The following is a 21146-nucleotide window of genomic DNA, read 5'->3' on the forward strand; positions in this document are numbered from 1 at the left end:
GGTTGAATAACTTCTTAATACCTCATTCTCTGAGGAGCTGGCTGACAAAAGCACTTCCTGGGCATCAAAGAACTCGGACACAGACTCCGACATTGAGAGTCGGCTTTCATTAGAAGCCTGCTGAGTCAGAGGGATCCCCATCTGTTCACCAGCCTGCAGGCAAATACATGCAAACACATTGGACATCTATTGTTCCTTTCTGCAAAGACAGGTTTAAGAATAAAAATGGCACAGAACACATGCAAACACAACAACAAGGCAACGTTAAGTGCATCCTTGCTGAAAGGCAAACTCCCACCAGTTACTAATTTTTCCATTAACCTTGATGTCAAGTTTTGCTTAAAACAGTAGACCTGTAAACTGAGAGTATACTGCAAAAAACATCAGTTTACATAAGCAGGAATCAGTGATGCAACTAATGAATGCAAGAAGAAAGGATTACAAGCACCTGGTGAGACTTGAAAATCATGTTTCATCAAATACAGACATATAAGAAATCAGCACCACCAACGAGTGAGTGAGCCCATGACCTACCTCATCAGGCGTCGAGATAATGTTCACACTGACAACCTGTTCGGTCAGGACAGACTCAGAGTGTATGCGGTTGAGTCTGGTTCGAAGGTCTGCATTTTGGGACAGAGCCTGAATAATGTAAACTGAAGTTAGTTTTCTACATTCAACATAAATAAATGTTCATAGTTGCAGACAGCAGGGTTTACAGCTGTAGTGTTACACACATACACACGCAAAAAAAATCCTCACACGTCTCAAACATGCTGTGTAAAGCATAAATGATGTTTATAACAAGAGAATGTCTGTGAAAACACTCACAGAACTGTGGGACTTTGGAGATGTTTTACATTAAGCATCAAACACATAAAAATGTAAAAAGTAGATAAAACTTGTTTTTGCCCAAAAGGTCATCTTTAATAATTATCTTATTTGACAAGAATTTAACCTGCACTAATTTCATTTCAAGTCTGCACCTTCAAACTTAAAATCTGGATAAAAAAGTTAACGAAACAGTTTTACTTTTAACAAATCCATGGTTGCTTAATTAAAGATCGTTAGGGTTTAAACAAGCCTGCAACACAAAAGTCAGCAGGTTCACACAACACAATCACAGTTTAACAATATTTGCATGACTGTTAAATTATGTATTCATGTGACAATGGCTTTATAGCCAGTTACGTCTAAAAGAAAGGTATTTAACATATCGTCACCTTCCTAAAATAATGGCCTAAGTCATATTCTCCAAAACATGACAGGAAAAACACAGAGCTTAGATCATTACATTCCCAGCACTGCAGTGATGATCTGAGCTGTGGATGCACCAAAATGATTAGTGATTTCCAAATAATTTCATTGTTTTTTTTGTGTGTTTAAAAAAATAGTTCTGGCCTGCCGGAGGTTCGACCTTCTATTATGTGGGAAAACTAATATCTTGCAGTGTTGGTGGCATTGCCCAACCTATATCATGATGCATTATCACACCAGTGCTGACAATGACACCAGTGTACTGCCCATCCCTAATACAGACTATAAAACAGTTCGACAGGCTCCTCAAAAGTTCAGTCAAATTGTATTTATCACTCAATCAATCAATCAAGTTTTATTTCTATAGCACTGTACAACAGTTTTCACTGAACCAAAGTGCTTTCCAATAGCACCAGCTAGAGATAAAATAAAAAGAAAAGTACGAAAAACACAATAAAACACAATAAGAGCATCCAAAATAGAATAAAAATAGACAAAAAAGTGTCAAAGCAATTATGTGCAAAAAACTGACCTGAACGTTTTTTCTGCTACCTCCAGATAAAGCACTATGTGAAGCAGAGGTTCGAGAATTTCAAGTCTATTCCAGGTTCCCATCTATTTTACGACAGTCTGTGTCTGGCTCCGGATTCCAAACATTTGATTTCTAAATTTGTGGACTGCTTCACTTCTTCTGTGCCCTCAGCTTATTTGCGGGAAGCTTGGTCTGGGGATCTGCATTCAGATATACCGGTAGAGTTATGGGATGTAGTCATGTCACGGGTTCATTCCTGTTCCATAAATGCTTGTTACCAGCTAATACAATATAAGGTCATCCATAGACTACATTACTCAAAGGCTAAGTTGAACAAAATTTTTCCATTAGTGTTCTCTCAGTGTGATAAATGTAGTTCCGCTGAGGGGTCGTTGGCTCATCTTTTCTGGTTCTGTCCTCAGCTGCTCAGCTATTGGTCTGCAATATTTAGATGGTTTTCTGATTGTTACTCTAAGGACATTCAACCAGATCACAATATTGCAATATTTGGATGCTCCACAAACAGCCTGAAATTTTCCCCGGACTTGCAGCTGGCTTTACAGCTTGGGATGGTGGTTGCCAAAAAGCTTATATTGTTATCGTGGAAATCCACCACTCCTCCGAGTTTTGAGCATTGGCTTAGGGAAATGGTATCTGTGATACAACTGGAACGCATCCGCTTGGACTGGCCGGACAAACGTCACAGACATGAGAAGACGTGGGGACCCTTCTTGGCTCACTGTCAAATTACCACACTATCTGGATGACTGAGACATTGTGGAAGCATACATGGACAAATATTGCTTTACTCTGTATTATAAATGTAAGTCAGCTGCACATGTATTTTATTTATTTCCTCTCTGGCAGTTGTTTTGATTTGTTGTCTTGTTTTGTTTGTTCATGCTGTTCTTGCAATATTACTAAAATACGAATTAAAAAAGTGGCAACATTTTATTGGCCCTGTATGTCTGTGCATTAGCTCTCAAACGCCTCATCTTCACCATCAGATTAAATGGAAAGTGAACTGAATACAAATTTTAAGAACAAAATAAAAGTAAAAACCCATGGGGAAAAACATCCTTTTTGTACCATATTTTTTTACACTGGTTTTCTTAGTCTCTGGGTTCACATGCAGGTAGCACTTGGAAAATGCCTGACAAACATCCACGAAAGCTCCAATAAATTATCTGTTTCTGTGCTTTGACACTTTTGCATAGATCCTTTTCTTGCCAGAAACCTCTCACTTCTGCCACCTACTGTCTGCCATCAAAACAGATATGCTCCCGATTCATGCACACAAGAACGACAGATGATTGGTCAGATGATCTGACTGGTGTAATGTATGTTACACACAAAACACACCAATGATGCTACCAGCACATATAGTCAGTGAGACTCGAAATTCGTTGTAGTAGAGACAAAGATGCACTGTTACACATTACCCAACTACCGACAGCACTGTGGCCCACCAGTGTAACCTCCTAGCACAAACAGGCTCCTGTAAAAGATCTGCGCAGACTTATTTTTCCTCTCAAGAAAACCCCTCACTTATGCCACTTACTGAGTCTGCCATCTAAATAGCAATGCCCCAGATTCAAGAGCATGAAAATGACAGAAGACAGATCAGATAATCTGATTTGTGTAATTTATGTTCCCCCCCAAAACACATACATGACTAATTCAGTGACTAACTACAACCTCTTTTACGCTGCACCCCACTTTGTGATTCTGTGCAGTGTAAATAGTAAAGTAGTGTTGGTCATGCCCCAAATGAACCTGCATGGTGTGCTTTAGACAGTGTGCATAGATCATCAACATAGCACCCTGTATGTGTGCAGCAGTCTTCAGAATCCCCATTTAAGCTACAGTAGGTCAATGGAGCACCATCGCAGTGCCTTATTCTTTTTCCCCAGTACGAGTGAATGAGGACATGTTTAACTATAGTCCACATTTAAAGTGCCCTTCTACCTAACATTTAGATGATGAAGAGGCCCAGTATGTTTCACATCACCTCAGATTAGCCAACCAGCAATAACAGTAAGAGCATGGAAAGAGGCTTCATGGGTAATGCTTGAAGACAGCTCATTACCTGTGACAGAGACTTCCTGAGAGAGCTGATCTGTGCTGACTGGTCTGACTGCTCCTGGTCAGACAGAATCTCTTTAAGCTTTTCTTTCTCTATGGCCACTGTGTTGAAGGCTGACTTCAGCAGACAGTGGACTGCAGAGAAATGGAACAAAAAGAGACATTGTGCAATAACTGAAGTTTTACATATGGAATAAAAAAAAAAAACAACTTTACAACACAGCACTGTTGTTAAAAGCCCTCTTCATTTTATAGAGCTGGAACTTGCCAGCAAAGTGAGAAGCGTAAATAAAACATCTCAACACCCAGTTCTAGCTGTCTAATAAGTCCTGAGGCCGTAACCATGCTTAATGGCTTCCTACCTTTCTGAGCAATGGCACAGAAATCCTCCTGGAGTTTAATGCAGTCAGTAGCACAGTCTGTACTGTCTGTCAGCCGTGTGACAGGAGGCTGAAAGTCGCCCAGCTCAGCGCACAGGTTAGGGTTGGATGAATGGAGGCGGACAGCGGACATGCTGGCAGATAGAGGGACCTGGACAGGGTAGAGAACCACAAGTGAGCACTGTCAATCAGAAAACCTGCTGGAGATTTGAATCTAATGTTCAACGCGACATGGGTTCAATTAAACTAATTCACTGTGAATGAACTGGTATTTCTCACCGTCATATCAGTCGGCCTGTATGATGCTTTTTCTACAGAAATTTCTAGGATTCTTTACATTGACTTGGAGTACAAAAACACACCTGCCCAGTCAAGCAGTTGATGACAACTTTCAGCTTTTTTATTTTATTTCATCCATGCAAGCTCTTGGTTTTAATAAAAAACATCAATATTCACAGAACAGCAAGTCTCTCTCACACACACACACACACACACACACACACACACACACACACACACACACACACACACACACACACACACCACACACACACACACACACACACACAAACACACACACAAACACACACACAAACAATGAACATGCTTTTTGCACCTGAAGTCTTTACACCATTCATGAGTAAATGATAAAGCATCTTTGAAAGTGCAGCCATTAGTCACAAGCGACAAGTCTATAAATCAGTAAAGTCAACTCTTGGGGAACATTTCATTCTGTCATAATACACAGTTGAAAGCAAAGCTTTTTAAATATCAGCATGGTGTTCAAGCAACAAGTAAATGTTCAAGCAAAGTACAGAAAAATGACAAACGACAAAGTCTTTACTCAAGTCATGGCGCGCCACTTTTAAAAAGTGCTAGCTGCAGTGCAGTAAATAAAAGAAAAATAGAGAAAAACAGCAACAGAAAAAAAAATATTTCTGGTTGTGCAGTGTGAACACTGTTATGTTTATCAACTAAACCTTCTCTCTTATACATTTAAAAACAGTGCAATGCCATTTTATACTTCAGTGAACTTTAACTCTTACTGGTGTGCTGACTGAGGACTTTATCAAAGCTCACACTTTAACTGCACACAGCATTTTTACTAGGGGTGTCGGAAAAAATCGATTCACGTCCAAATCGCGATTCTTAATCGATCCAAAATGTCCAAAAATCGATCTTTAAAAAGCATTTTTTTAAAAACATTTTCTTGCTTACTCGCTGCGTGTACTGTTTGTCAGGCAACGGCTTCCGTACTCCAGCGTCCCCGCGAGGGGGGCGGGGGGTCCGGCGTGCTTCAAACACTCGTGAGCTGCAGAGTTCAGTGGCTGTAACTTAGCATGGTGCACGAAGAGCTAATTCAGCCAGCACCGTCTTTGCTGAAGGGAAATGTTTGGGAGCATTTTGGATTTTATTATTTGCTGCGTAAGAAGGAGCTTGACATGACTTGCAATGTGCAAAATCTGCAAAATGAAAGTCAAGTACTTCGGAAACACTTCCAAATCTGCAAGCCCACATGCTACATCATCACCCGGAGCTAAAACAGGGGAGCAGTGTTATCTGCCGACTACTGACCAGCTCTTCACTAAACTGCCAGCCAACTCCGAACGAGCAAAGCAGATAAGTAAATTTACATCTACAACCCCTGGCAATAATTATGGAATCACCGGCCTCGGAGGATGTTCATTCAGTTGTTTAATTTGTAGAAAAAAAGCAGATCACAGACATGACACAAAACTAAAGTCATTTCAAATGGCAACTTTCTGGCTTTAAGAAACACTATAAGAAATCAGGAAAAAAATTGTGGCAGTCAGTAACGGTTACTTTTTTAGACCAAGCAGAGGGAAAAAAATATGGACTCACTCAATTCTGACGAATAAATTATGGAATCACCCTGTAAATTTTCATCCCAAAACTAACACCTGCATCAAATCAGATCTGCTCTTTAGTCTGCATCTAAAAAGGAGTGATCACACCTTGGAGAGCTGTTGCACCAAGTGGACTGACATGAATCATGGATCCAACAGGAGAGATGTCAATTGAAACAAAGGAGAGGATTATCAAACTCTTAAAAGAGGGTAAATCATCACGCAATGTTGCAAAAGATGTTGGTTGTTCACAGTCAGCTGTGTCTAAACTCTGGACCAAATACAAACAACATGGGAAGGTTGTTAAAGGCAAACATACTGGTAGACCAAGGGAGACATCAAAGCGTCAAGACAGAAAACTTAAAGCAATATGTCTCAAAATCGAAAATGCACAATAAAACAAATGAGGAACGAATGGGAGGAAACTGGAGTCAACGTCTGTAACCGAACTGTAAGAAACCGCCTAAAGGAAATGGGATTTACATACAGAAAAGCTAAACGAAAGCCATCATTAACACCTAAACAGAAAAAAACAAGGTTACAATGGGCTAAGGAAAAGCAATCGTGGACTGTGGATGACTGGATGAAAGTCAGTATTCAGTGATGAATCTCGAATCTGCATTGGTCCAGGTGATGATGCTGGACTTTTGTTTGGTGCCGTTCCAATGAGATTTATAAAGATGACTGCCTGAAGAGAACATGTAATTTCCACAGTCATTGATGATATGGGGCTGCATGTCAGGTAAAGGCACTGGGGAGATGGCTGTCATTACATCATCAATAAATGCACAAGTTTACGTTGATATTTTGGACACTTTTCTTATCCCATCAATTGAAAGGATGTTTGGGGATGATGAAATCATTTTTCAAGATGATAATGCATCTTGCCATAGAGCGAAAACATTCCTTGCAAAAAGACACATAGGGTCAATGTCATGGCCTGCAAATAGTCCGGCTCTTAATCCAATTGAAAATCTTTGGTGGAAGTTGAAGAAAATGGTCCACGACAAGGCTCCAACCTGCAAAGCTGATCTGGCAACAGCAATCAGAGAAAGTTGGAGCCAGATTGATGAAGAGTACTGTTTGTCACTCATTAAGTCCATGCCTCAGAGACTGCAAGCTGTTATAAAAGCCAGAGGTGGTGCAACAAAATACTAGTGATGTGTTGAAGCATTCTTGTGTTTTTCATGATTCCATAATTTTTTCCTCAGAACCTGAGTGATTCCATATTTTTTTTCCCTCTGCTTGGTCTAAAAAAGTAACCATTACTGACTGCCACAATTTTTTTCCTGATTTCTTATAGTGTTTCTTAAAGCCAGAAAGTTGCCATTTGAAATGACTTTAGTTTTGTGTCATGTCTGTGATCTGCTTTTTTTTTTTTTTTTTTTTTTGCTTTTTTTCTGCCGGTGATTCCATAATTTTTGCCAGGGGTTGGAGAATCACTTGATTCACCTTGTAAAGCTGCATTTTCTTAAACATAAACATTTTAAAAGTAATATAACTATTTCTCAGAGCTCTTTGAATCGAAAATTGATTCTGAATCAAATCGTCACCCAAGAATCGGAATCGAATTGAATCGTGAGTTGTTGAAGGATTCACATCCCTAATTTTTACAGATGAGGAATTTAAGATAGATTGACAGAAGTGTTCCTCTAGGTAAAATTATCAATGCAATCATAATGTAAATGAATTTGTGGCATGTTCAAATATGAATGGAGTTAAATTTGGGATAAATTCAAGCTGGAATGAAGCGTCTTGCACATAGTGTCAAGAGTTTTTCTGCCTGGCTTCTCTCAGCAAGGATACGAGGGGGCGACAACGTGATGGGAGTAGAGAGGCGGAGTGGATGCACTAAACATGAAACAACAGACTAAATTACACAGAAAGATCTATGTAGTGCAGACTTTCTTGACTCAGACAATACTGAGTTGGAGGAATGCTGAGTGGGTAGAGGCATAGGCTTTACTTACAAGGAATAAAATACCGCTGATTATCACCTATTTCATCACGGCTGGTGAGGCGCTATAGAACCGAACAACTCCAAGAACATGAGAACAGCCTTGTTTCATGTTTTTGAACACAATGGACCTTATTCAGGAGTGTTTAAGTCTTCATCCAAAATTCTTCATAAAAAAATTTGATATGAGCAGGAAAACTCTGCATCTAATTTATGAAACGTGCAGAGCCGATTCATAATTTTTGAGCCTTCCTCTCCAAACCTTTAGCTTGCATCCATTTAACACCTGAGTGTTTTGCACCTTGCACACTCCCGTTTAAAGGGGATGACAGGTGGCACTCTGATTGGATGATGTAATATACCTACAAAATGCCCAGCAACATACCCTTGAATATTGTAGATCACTAATTCAGCCCCTGTGGGCCCAGCACTCAGAATATGTGCCTTCTACGCTGTAATAGAAACAACCCAAAACAAAACTGTTGTTTTTACAGAAAATTTGGCAGCTGCAGTTTCCAGAATAATTCTGTAAATAATACAGTAAAAATACATGAATACCTTTACAGAACAACTTTTTAACAGTTTAAAAAGCTGCTGTAATTTAATAAAGATTACATTTTTTTGCTAAATTAACATTATCATACTGGTTTAAAACTAATTATTTCTATTTCCATTCAATGAAATTTTGTTGTGTTGCTCCCGTTTTGCTCAAGTCCACCACGGAAAGTTTGGCATGGGATTCATATTTTTTATGCGGTTGTTCTAACACACCTCCAACCGGGTGAAAATTCTGTACTTGGGAGAAAAGCATGCTTACTGTTTGCACCACTGTTCTGTCACACAATAAGGACTACTCGGAAAATATGATGAATTGTCAATTATATTCCCATGTTAACATATTTTTACTGTAATTGCACAAAGTATGCTAACATGAGGAGTTCTGAAAGAAACCATTTCTGTTTAGAACTGAGTAGGCTATATATCAATAAGATCAAACAGATTCTGCAGTTCATTACATTTTCTGCCTTTCTGAGTTTGTGGCAAGAAAACAAAAGTGCTGAAAGCACCAGTGACGCTGCAATATTTTATGTCTGGTATTTTCCATAATCACTTAGTCCGTCAGTTTTAGTTAATTTGCTCATTTGTGAACCAGGATCACCACGCTACACAAACAGAACCAGATTTTATACACTCAACAAAAATATAAACGCAACACTTTTGGTTTTGCTCCCATTTTGTATGAGATGAACTCAAAGATCTAAATTTTTTCCACATACACAATATCACCATTTCCCTCAAATATTGTTCACAAACCAGTCGAAATCTGTGATAGTGAGCACTTCTCCTTTGCTGAGATAATCCATCCCACCTCACAGGTGTGCCATACCAAGATGCTGATTAGACACCATGATTAGTGCACAGGTGTGCCTTAGACTGTCCACAATAAAAAGGCCACTCTGAAAGGTGCAGTTTTATCACACAGCACAATGCCACAGATGTTGCAAGATTTGAGGGAGCGTGCAATTGGCATGCTGACAGCAGGAATGTCAACCAGAGCTGTTGCTCGTGTATTGAATGTTCATTTCTCTACCATAAGTGGTCTCCAAAGGCATTTCAGAGAATTTGGCAGTACATCCAACCAGCCTCACAACCGCAGACCACATGTAACCACACCAGCCCAGGACCTCCACATCCAGCATGTTCACCTCCAAGATCGTCTGAGACCAGCCACTCGGACAGCTGCTGGAACAATCGGTTTGCATAACCAAAGAATTTCTGCACAAACTGTCAGAAACCGTCTCAGGGAAGCTCATCTGCATGCTCGTCGTCCTCATCGGGGTCTCGACCTGACTCCAGTTCGTCGTCGTAACCAACTTGAGTGGGCAAATGCTCACATTCGCTGGCGTTTGGCACGTTGGAGAGGTGTTCTCTTCATGGATGATGCGAAGGAGATGTGTTGCACTGCATGAGGCAAATGGTGGTCACACCAGATACTGACTGGTATCCCCGCCCAATAAAACAAAACTGCACCTTTCAGAGTGGCCTTTTATTGTGGGCAGTCTAAGGCACACCTGTGCACTAATCATGGTGTCTAATCAGCATCTTGGTATGGCACACCTGTGAGGTGGGATGGATTATCTCAGCAAAGGAGAAGTGCTCACTATCACAGATTTAGACTGATTTGTGAACAATATTTGAGGGAAATGGTGATATTGTGTATGTGGAAAAAATTTTAGATCTTTGAGTTCATCTCATACAAAATGGGAGCAAAACCAAAGGTGTTGCGTTTATATTTTTGTTGAGTATCGTTTATGAATGGTCCTGGAAATAGATAAAATATATTATGACTGAAGAAAAAGGAAATAACAAGACACGAATAATAATTTATATATATATATATACACCATGGTCAGTGAGAATTCCATGTCTAACTGGCGTGCATTATTTTCGTGTATACGCACACGTAGTTCGGCGAGTTAAGTCACTGTTATAATCACTCGGCTCTGGTCGTCACCATAGCAACGTGCAAATCGGTTGGCGCAGATCAGCTGTGTTTTGACAGGTGAATGACAGAAACGCGATAAAACATGGATTTCCAAGTGAATTTTAATATTTTTGGCCAAAATAAAACATTTGAGGAATGGAAAGAGGAGGAGAGGAAACGAGAAGAACAGCAAAAGCAACGGCGTAAAGATTTAACATCGGACGAACTGGACAAGATTGAAGACGGGGAAAGAAGAAGAGAACGGTTCTATCCTTGTGGGCTCCGCATCAAAACTGCGAGCGTAGTTTCTGGACTTGTTAGCAGAGTTGGCCGCAGCTCGACACAGCAGAGAGGGGGGCGGTGTGAGTGGCCCGCTGTGGCGCGAGCCCGCAGACTCTTTAAGTGCATCGGAGACAAAATATCTTGAGACTGGTATAAAATAATCCCAAATACTCACACATTTTTATCAAGTTCTGTTAACTTAAATAAATATTTGTGTGTTAGCTCACTGTATGGGACCATGGTATAAGCAGATTAAACAACTCGAAGCCGTGCATTATACGGTTTGAATGCATGACGCGGAGTCTAAAACACCACGACACGAAGCGGAGTGGTGTTACTCTCTGAAGTGGAGTAACATACATATTATTACAGACACACATATATATATACATATATACATACATATATATACATACATACATACATATATACATACATATATATACATACATACATATATACATATATACATATACATACATACATATATACATATATACATACATATATATACATACATACATATATATATACACATATACATACACATATATACACATATACATACATACACACATATATACACATATATACATATATATACATATACATATATACATACATACACACATATACATATACATATATACACACATACATATATATATATACACACACATATATATATATATATACACACACATATATATATATATATATATATATATATATATATATATATATATAGATATAGATATATACACTGTATATACAGTAAGGTACAATAAAATCTGAGACAAAAAGACATTCACCATGGCCTAACCTGTGTACTACTGGGATATTTTTGTATTTGTGTTAACATAACCACACAAATTATATCTAAATTACAGTATGTGCATACATAACTTAGCATGTACTTCCTCTGTATGACCAGACTTGTCTGTGTGTTTGTTTCTGTAACAAAAACAAATATATAATAATATATAATACATATAATTCTGAAACAAGTACCTGAAGCTGGAATTTTGCATCTTTGCCGACACTTTTTGTTCTCCATCTTCTGTTCAAGCTCTTTTCTTTCTTTGACAATTCTACACAATTGCTCTATGTGGCACATGTGGATCAAGATATGCAAAGTGCGGTTAATAGCACACAAATCACACAACTAAAGCAAAATTAACATAAGTGCAGTGACATGGGGGAAAAAAGACAACATTACTATAAATGAACTGGAAGCATAATTTCAAAGCAAATGGAAAGTGGGAATTTAAAAAAAACATGCTTCAGCCAAAATTATAATTAGTATTTTATATACTGATGTGTCAGAGAAAAACATGCAGATTTTCCTGTGAGAATAGTTTCTGTCTAGTTGGGTAATGAAGCTGAATGCAAAGGTTTTAGCAGGCAAACCCTCTTCTTACCTGGGTAATATAGACCACATTGCTTTTACATGAGGTAAAAAAAAAAAAACCTTTCCAAATTCAATGACCCGAAGTGTTTCCCTGCTGTATTCTTCCACTGGTGCATTCATGCCTGTGCGATTGCGTGTGTTACCTGCATGTCCTTAAAACTGGGTGCTGACTGTGTCCTTTGCAAAATCTCCAGACTCAGCAATAACCTGCTTAGCTCAGTCAGGTTAGACTGGCAACGTGCAAGCTCTGAAAAAGGAAATCACCCACATTCCGTATTATGTGTCATGTAATGACCATCAGCCCAGCAAACAGGGGTGAAGGCCTTATCGTAAGGCCGATATCAAGATTTAATACACTCCTTTAGAAATCAGATTTGTTCCCAGCGTATGGCTCACGTACCCTCAGCACACTTATCCATCTCCTCTGATTCCTGAAGCCAAGCAGCCACCTTGCTTTGGCTGTTGCTGTATGAGGCAGGCAGGCTGCTGTTGCCACTGGCGGCCACCGGCTGCCATGGAAAGCTGCAGGGTTTTGTCTGTTGGTGGGTGATAGCATAACATTTTTTGTAAATTCTGTCAGATCTGTAAAATTCTTACTGCTGTGCACTGCACTAACACACCATCACCAATTTCAATAAAAAATAATAAATAAATATTTGCAGTTAATGCCACGTGTAAATTAAGCTGTGTTTAAGTTTTAAACATCTAACTATTTCTGTTCTAAAGTTTTAAGAGATTGGAATTATTCGGAGCACCTGGAAGTGATCGTTCCAACGATAACAAGGTAGCAGAGCATACCTAAAAAGTTTGTAATATTCTGACTCAAAAATAACAGTTTTATATATTTTTCTGCATACCCAATTGCAGCATGACACTGGCTGTAAGCCGTGGTACAAGTAACACTGTAGAACACTGAATGATCAGGAAATTTTTGAACATGTTTAAAAAAATTTGTGATGTTGGGATACATCATGATCCAAAGAAGTTAACATTCGGATGTAATGTGTGCAGAGCGCGGGGTAATATTTTACAAAGGCAGGCGACTGGATGACCGGATACAGCACGCACTAATTGGGATTTACTGATCTCTGAGTAGAGACCTCCTGATTCTCTTTTGTAACATAAATCCCATGAAAAGCATGTTGTGCTTTTCATCAGAAGACAGTTTTGAGAAGTAAAAAGATACATTTTTAATTTTGTTTAAAAGTGTGGGAGTAATAAGGGAGTGAGCGCACAAATACTTGTGTAATGGGAATCGTCTATACGCGAGTGTATTCGGTAAGAACTGACAAGAACTCAAGCAATCATTGGTTACACTTGTTTGTTAACGGTCATATAATAGTAGGAAATACAAATTTTGCCTGCTGTTTTAATAAATCTGGCCCGATCTGCTCAATTTTTGGAAATGTAACGCAATTTGGACCCAGTACTCTGTAATTTTTTTTCTGTGCTTATGTTAGTATATATCCTTATTCATCTTACTTGTTTTGCAGATGCTCCTGAAGCACCAACAATGAAAAGTAGATAACGTAGAGAAACTTGCCAAATGTGCCCACTGTATGCACTCCTTTCCATGATGACAAGCTACTTCATCGAACACCCAGAGAACTAATTGTCAGCTCAAGCATAGCCATGACTGTCTTTGTAGCTTTAATCCTCAAGTTACTCCCGGTGCGCAGTTGGGTGCCTTCGATGGCAGCATGTTGATATCAGTAAGTGGATGAGTGAATGTGAGGTGTTATTGTAAACCAGTATGAGCATCTGCATCAGATGTAAAAGTGCTACAGAGATGCAGTCCATTTACCATTTATTGTTTGTGCAATGCCGTACAACAAAGGAATGAGGTAGATGGACAAAACACACACACACACACACACACGAGTTTTGCCACACCAAAGGAAAGCCACACTAGATGGGATGTGACCGAAAATTCATGTCTCACTCATTATGTCTCACTTTCTTTCTTTTTTAAACTTTTTTTAAACACTAAAGCTAAATTAAAAGGTTAGATATAACTGGATATCCTGTTTTAATTGCATATCCTTAAATTTTACTCATTGCAAACAGGCCACTGCAAGAACACTGTACAGGCCTTATGTAGGGCTGTGCCATATCATAACGTCCATGATAATACTAGTTTAAATGAATAGCTGGGTTTGCATTAGAAATTGGGGGAGTAGCAAGATGGAGCTGGTGTGATCTGTACATGGGGACTTCTTTGGTGGAGTAGACTTTACATATTTAATCTTGGAAGTCATTCTATAAGTGGATGAGTGCCCTGTTCAGTATTTTTTCCTTTTGTAATTTGTTCTCCTCAGTGGAGCTGGTAGGCTTTATTTTTATTTTACTTTGAGAGAGGCTCTCCAATTTTGGATCTTGATGTGTGCGGAGCAGCACGCTGTTTTAATGTGCACATGCATGCGGACCTCTTCACTGCTCACACAGACGTATTTCTTAGATTTTTCACAGTTATACTGATGACAACAATAATAAGCGTGCACAAAGTCGAGCCTTGAGCAGCAACTGTTTTTAACAGGCTGCGTTTCTGACTAATGGCCATACATGCACACTGTGTCTTCTCATGGCTATTGCCTTTACTGTGACTGCATCACAACTGCATCAAACAGTTATCACTTAAAAATTAGTCATCATAACAAGACATCACACTTATGTAAACTTTGCAATTAATCTGACGTTCAGCTCTTAATGTTAGCAGCTACATTCCATTCAGGCCCCCGCTGGGATGTTTTCCTCAAAGCTATGTAAATGCTATTGGAAACACTCTGAAAAATGAGTACTCATTAGTACTTTGTTTTCGGCAGTCTCTGTAGCTGTTTGCTGCGGTCGCAGAAGAGCACAAAGTAATCCCGGTGTATCATCGGATGTTCAGCCTAAATCTAAACTGTTATGATTTCGGTGTGACATGTCCTTGTCCTTTATGTATTTTTTTTTCCTACATTGTCATAAATATTATTACTGCAAATGTCCTTGAAATAATGTGATATAATTTTCAGGCTATTTTGCCCAACCCTAGCCTTATGGTTTTGGGCGAGCATTCCTCCTTAATTATGGGTTGAGTTACAGGCAAAAGAACATATTTTACCATTTCCTTAAAAAAAAAAAATTAAAGGTCAACATTGTTGACATTGGAATAGGCTGCCTTACCTTAACTTCACCTCCGACACTAGAGGCAGGTTGGGGGGAATCTATAGTGGCTGTGGGAGGAAACGCTCTCATTGTGGCCTCACGGGGTGATCGAACGATCTCATTCTGCCTATAAAGCCGGTGATGGCGCAGTTTAGAAACCCAGGCATCAAAGATGTCTTGGGATTTGACCTGAGTGGAAAGAAGAGAAGCGAATGCGAACTCTCTGACCCATATCCCACTGCCCATCAGCTCTGAAATGATGATGCTGACTTTTCTCTTGAGTTTTACCTTCAGGTGATAGATATGCTCTTCAGTGTCCAGATCAATACGACGAGCCCTCTTCTTGATGGACATGACTGAAAGGCCGACATCAATGCTACCATGCAGTTTCCCTTTCTGAATCTGAGGCAAGTTGGAATATAAGAATGAATGTGAATATGAATGTGATTTGATGTGATGGCACACTGAGATACAGTAGAAAATGAGTTTTGTTGCAGACGTTTCTGCAAACTCATTGTCATGCCAGGCTTGACAAACAGACCAGACTGTTCTTTTTATTGCCCATGGGACATGACCAAGGTTACTTACATCAATGGGGGACTTTGAGTACTTCAAGATACCATTGTCCAGAACAAAAAACCGCTGTAGAGGGAATGCGAGCAAAAACTATGTTTTAGCTAAAAGTAGGAAGACTGGACACTAAGTATAAATACATAAACATCATTACAGCAGTGTGACACATTCAAATGTCTTGAGCAAGCATCAGTTTGTGAAACTTTCCTCAATGTATATGTAGATAGACTAACAGGCTCAGAGAGACTAAGAAAAAGCTTTAGTACTTTTCTAGACAGCAGACAATTTATACCCTTCAAGAACAGCTGCATTTCATTATGTTTTTCCTCCAAGCAAACCTCAAGTGCCGCACAGTGTCACTATAGCCTACCTTATGCCAGCCTTTCAGGGGCCATTTTCGCTTCTTCAACATGAAACCCTCATGTTTGTCTGGCCTATGGACGTTGCTCTGACCGATTTTCAGCCCCTCAATTATTTCCCAGCTGTCTGCCTCCTAGAAAGGAATAAAAATGCAACACTGTGACAGAATGAAGACACTCAGCCCAAAGAGAGAGAAAAAAAGGATATGGACTTGGTGTAATAAAAAGAAAAGGTGTCACTGTCATCCCATAGTCTGATAGAAGAAAACAACAGAAACACACACAGCAATTCTTTTATTTTTTCAGTGTATCATACCTTTCAAGAAATACTGTCCCATTCAAATTCCTCTTGCTTCCTCAGCACTTCTATTCCATTAACTTTCTCCTGAGTTTGCCATTCCTGCTTGTAGATATTTTGTACAACCTCCATTCCAATGAAGTTGGGACCTTGTGTAAAATGTATGATTTGCAAATCCTCTTCAACCTATATTCAATTGAATACACCACAAAGATGGTGTATTCACTGATAAACTTTATTGTTTTTGTGCAAATATTTGCTCTTTTGAAATGGATGCCTGCAACACATTTCAAAAACGTTGAGACGGGGCAACAAAAGACTGGCAAAGTTGATGAATGCTCAAAGAACACCTAATTGGAAACAGGTAAGAGTCATGATTGGGTATAAAAGGAGCATCCCCAAAAGGCTCAGCCGTTCACAAGCAAAGATGGGGGAGGATCACCACTTTGTGAACAACTGCTTGAAAAAATAGTCCATCAGTTTAAGAACAATGTTTCTCAACGTTCATTGCAAGAAATTTAGGGATTCCATCGTCTACAGTTCATAATACAATCTGGAGAACTTTCTACACTTCAGAAAACCATTGTCAGTTAACACAGTTCGTCGCTACATCTACAAGTGCAAGTTAAAACTCTACCATGCAAAGCAAAAGCCATACATCAACAACATCCAGAAACACCGCCGCCTTGTCTGGGCTCGAGCTTATTTGAAATGGACAGACGCAAAGTGGAAAAGTGTGCTGTGGTCTGATGAGTCCATGTTTCAAATTGTTTTTGGAAATCATGGATGTTGTGTCCTCCGGACAAAAGAGGAAAAAGGCCATCCAGATTGTTACCAGTGCAAAGTTCAAAAGCCAGCATCTGTGACGGTATAGGGGTGTGTTAGTGCTCATGGCATGGGCAACTTACACATCTGTGATGGCACCATCAATGCTGAAAGGTACATCCAGGTTTTGGAGCAACACATGCTGCCATCCAAGCAACATCATTTTCAGGGACATCCCTGCTTATTTCAGCAAGACAATGCCAAGCCACATTCTGCACGTGTTACAACAGCGTGCCTTCGTTGTAAAAGAGTGCGGGTACTAGACTGGCCTGCCTGCAGTCCAGACCTGTCGCCCATTGAAAATGTGTGGCATATTATGAAGCTCAAAATACGACAACGGAGATCCTGGACTGTTTAACAACTGAAGTCGTACATCAATCAAGAATGGGAAAGAATTCCACCTACAAAGCTACAACAATTAGTGTCCTCAGTTCCCAAATGCTTATTGAGTGTTGTTAGAAGAAAAGGTGATGTAACACAGTGGTAAACATACCACTGTCCCAGCTTTTTGAAATGTGTTGCAGGCATCCATTTGAAAATGAGCAAATATTTGCACAAAAACAATAAACGTTTATCAGTTTGAACATTAAATATCTTGTCTTTGTGGTGTATTCAACTGAATATAGGTTGAAGAGGATTTGCAAATCATTGTATTCTGTTTTTATTTACATTTTACACAACGTCCCAACTTCACTGAAATTGGTGTTGTAAATCAGAGTGGCACCTCTGTATGTTTGTGGGGTCAGGTAGGGACAGGTATAACTCCACACCATTGTTCTACTGTGGGAACAACAGCAATCATGTTATAACAGCTCACATGGAATAGTGTCTGCTAAGAGATTATCATCACCATCCTGCTGTATAGGCAGAGTTGATATGATTCATTCGTGACATTACGTTTGTGCCAAGCAGTATTTTTTACAAGATGGATAATTTCCAGAGATCATTGGCTGCCTAATCCATGGTGCAGTCTTATTTACTTCATAATAAATTCTTATTGATTCTGTACAGTTGTATAGGTGAGGAGCTTTAAGGCATAGTGTAAAATAAGAATTATATTTCCATTTATATTTATATTTTTCCCAGCACTCTATGTGGGAAAAGCTTGAGGTATGTGAAATGTAGTTCATGTTCTTGGTCAGAGGAATTTTTATACTTATGTGATGTTTAGATACATCTTTGTAAAGTTGCTGCAGTCCACCATATCAAAAAAAAAAAAAAAAAAGTATTCAGCACCAAATGGGGAGGGGAAACGGTTTTACAGAACAGGACTCACATGCACTAAATGTGCACATGTGACAATCTCATCCATTAAATGTGCATAAAAGGCCAGACCAAGAATGTAAACAGGGAACAGAAAACGTCAGAACACAGAGGGAGTGTTGCCTGATTCTCTGCACAGTACGACATTAATCCACTAAATATTTACACAGAAAACGTAGTTGTTACATAAAAACCATAGCTCTTGGCTGCCATATTAATGTGTAACATCTAAGTTAGCGAACCTTAAACATGACATTACAAAGCATACACTGAACAACAATGCAAAGATAGAATGACACCTATAAATAGTAAAGCAAGAGTTTTTCTCATGGAGAAAACGTCAGATTTCAACTCACAATATTACAAAATATCTTCCATCTGTATCACATCATGAGCTACAGTTAAGACTGGGCAGGCAGTTAACTTAAAAAGTATCAAAATGCACAGTCGGAACCTTTAGTTACAGTATTTTCTAGGGTATAAGTCACACTTGCCAAAAAAGTGCTTCTTAAAGAGGAAAACAAATAAATCACACTTTTTTCAGTATGTAGAACAGATTTCTTTAACATATTTCCCTAGGGGCAACTGTTAAAATTCCAAAAATAAACAATATGGACAGATAAACGTACGATGGAAAACATATTGGATGTTAATTGATGCAGTCTGAAAGGCAGAAAATGACCAAGAGACAGATGCAGAAGTGAACAGTGGATTTTTGCAGGAAACCCTCAGCTATGGCATGCAACATACAGAAATTTGTACTGCAAAAACAATCAAGATGGACAACATATTGGATCTAGACAACAGATAACATGAGATGGACATGGATTAGTGACCCACAGCACTGGAAAACACAACAAGAAAAACACAAGCCCATATGACTTAATCTTTAATCAGCTCTTTAATTTAGGATTTTTGTGCATTGTTGCAGTGTATTTTTATTATTGGAGTTTCTTCTGTTTTTGCATTGATTCCTGGGAATGTCCTGTATAGCTGCTATTATTAATAACAAATGTGTGATTTTTCAGTGTATAAATACTCTGGAAAATACAGTAATTCTTCAGGGTTATCAACAGAAGGTGTCAGATGACAGTATCTGACGTTGACTCTCTAGATACCTGTAAACATAAAAGCTGGGCCCCCACAATCCACTGATAAATAACCCCCACCCCCTTCTTAGTATACATTTTGCACTGCAGATATCTTTTCTCATGAAGTAACTTTTTTCCCCTTTCATGCCTCAATCAGCAGTGGCAGGTGCCACATCCTTTAAGATAACATGTACAATTTCAAATGCAAAGCAAACAAAAGGGTTTGTGGCTCCTGGCCACGCTGTGTGATGCGTCGACCCTCTACAGCTCACTGAAACTGCAAAGGGAGATATCTGACCTTGGCCGGCGGAAGATTTAACAAATAGAGACAAAAGCTTGTTTAAACTAATGGCCACGTGAGCAGATCAGTCTGATAATGAGGTCACGCTGCTTCACCAACTACAGCACCTCCTTTTAGTCATCGTAAATAGGTGGAGAAGCTCGTGTTCATTAGCCAGCAACCTATAATGATCATATCATAATGGAGGCTGTCTAGTCATACTAAGTGCAATCCACCGTAAGACGAACAAGTCAGTTGTATAATGTGATCATTCCAGAGGAATTATCAATACATCAATGCTTTTCCAGCAGCATGATGCATATCAAGCAGCAGCTGATGAGAAATCCTGCAGAAAAGCCTCCTGTGTGTTTAGCAGCAGGATAACAGACTTTCAACTCCTCTGAACTGATCAATCAATAGTACATTAAATAAAGGTTGTTCTGACCAGTATGACAATGACAATTCAATGCAATGACCGCTGTTTTAACACCGCAAACAAACAACAGTATAAATCAGCGTTTCCCTGTGAGGAACAGGTGACACATCCTCTTACTTGGAGTCTCCACATCAATATTTGTAATAAATACATAACGCCATGTGAAGTAAATACAGATTGCTGTTAGAGATAGTTTGCTTCTGCTGTTTGACCCTGAACACAGAAATGAATTAAGTCAAAATGATTTCCTGTACCCTGCTCATACATATTGATCTCACTACTCAAAAATGATTTAATGGCGAAAGCGCTCGGAAGAATTTAATGAAGCATCTTGCGGTAGATTCAGTGAGAGGCTATATTCTTTGCCATATCATAATGTTAAGAAAATGTATTGCCCCCAAGAGTTCTTATTTGAAACTCAGCCTAACCTTTTGAAATAATTTCTTTTTTGTCTTTGTACAATATGAGCTCTATATTCTTGGAGTTGCACTGAACAGCACCAGTACATAGCACTGCTTTTAATTATGAAATTCACTTTGCACATATGTTTGGAATTTATTGCCAGCCTATATAGTGCAGAGTGAGAGAAGAGGTATAGATAGTATAAATGTGTGGGA

General features: G+C 39.1%; 1 protein-coding gene across 2 annotated transcripts in view; it reads right to left on the reverse strand.

Annotated features, from left to right (window-relative positions):
- osbpl6 (oxysterol binding protein-like 6) overlaps nucleotides 1-21146 on the reverse strand; it is an 82513-nt gene that overhangs the window by 20154 nt on the left and 41213 nt on the right. Inside the window, exons 3-13 of one of the 2 annotated variants that reach the window (XM_034186155.1) lie at nucleotides 16348-16470; nucleotides 15993-16046; nucleotides 15693-15806; nucleotides 15423-15593; nucleotides 12658-12793; nucleotides 12401-12504; nucleotides 11858-11950; nucleotides 4237-4405; nucleotides 3879-4009; nucleotides 535-642; nucleotides 22-153 (exon numbers count right to left, since the gene is read on the reverse strand). In XM_034186155.1, coding sequence (XP_034042046.1) covers nucleotides 22-153; nucleotides 535-642; nucleotides 3879-4009; nucleotides 4237-4405; nucleotides 11858-11950; nucleotides 12401-12504; nucleotides 12658-12793; nucleotides 15423-15593; nucleotides 15693-15806; nucleotides 15993-16046; nucleotides 16348-16470 — 1335 coding nt within the window. The remainder of the gene's footprint in view (nucleotides 1-21; nucleotides 154-534; nucleotides 643-3878; nucleotides 4010-4236; nucleotides 4406-11857; nucleotides 11951-12400; nucleotides 12505-12657; nucleotides 12794-15422; nucleotides 15594-15692; nucleotides 15807-15992; nucleotides 16047-16347; nucleotides 16471-21146) is intronic. The other variant, XM_034186156.1, reaches the window with a different exon arrangement.

This window comes from Thalassophryne amazonica, chromosome 14 (genome assembly GCF_902500255.1).
Source record: "Thalassophryne amazonica chromosome 14, fThaAma1.1, whole genome shotgun sequence".
Classification (NCBI taxonomy): Eukaryota; Metazoa; Chordata; class Actinopteri; order Batrachoidiformes; family Batrachoididae; genus Thalassophryne; species Thalassophryne amazonica.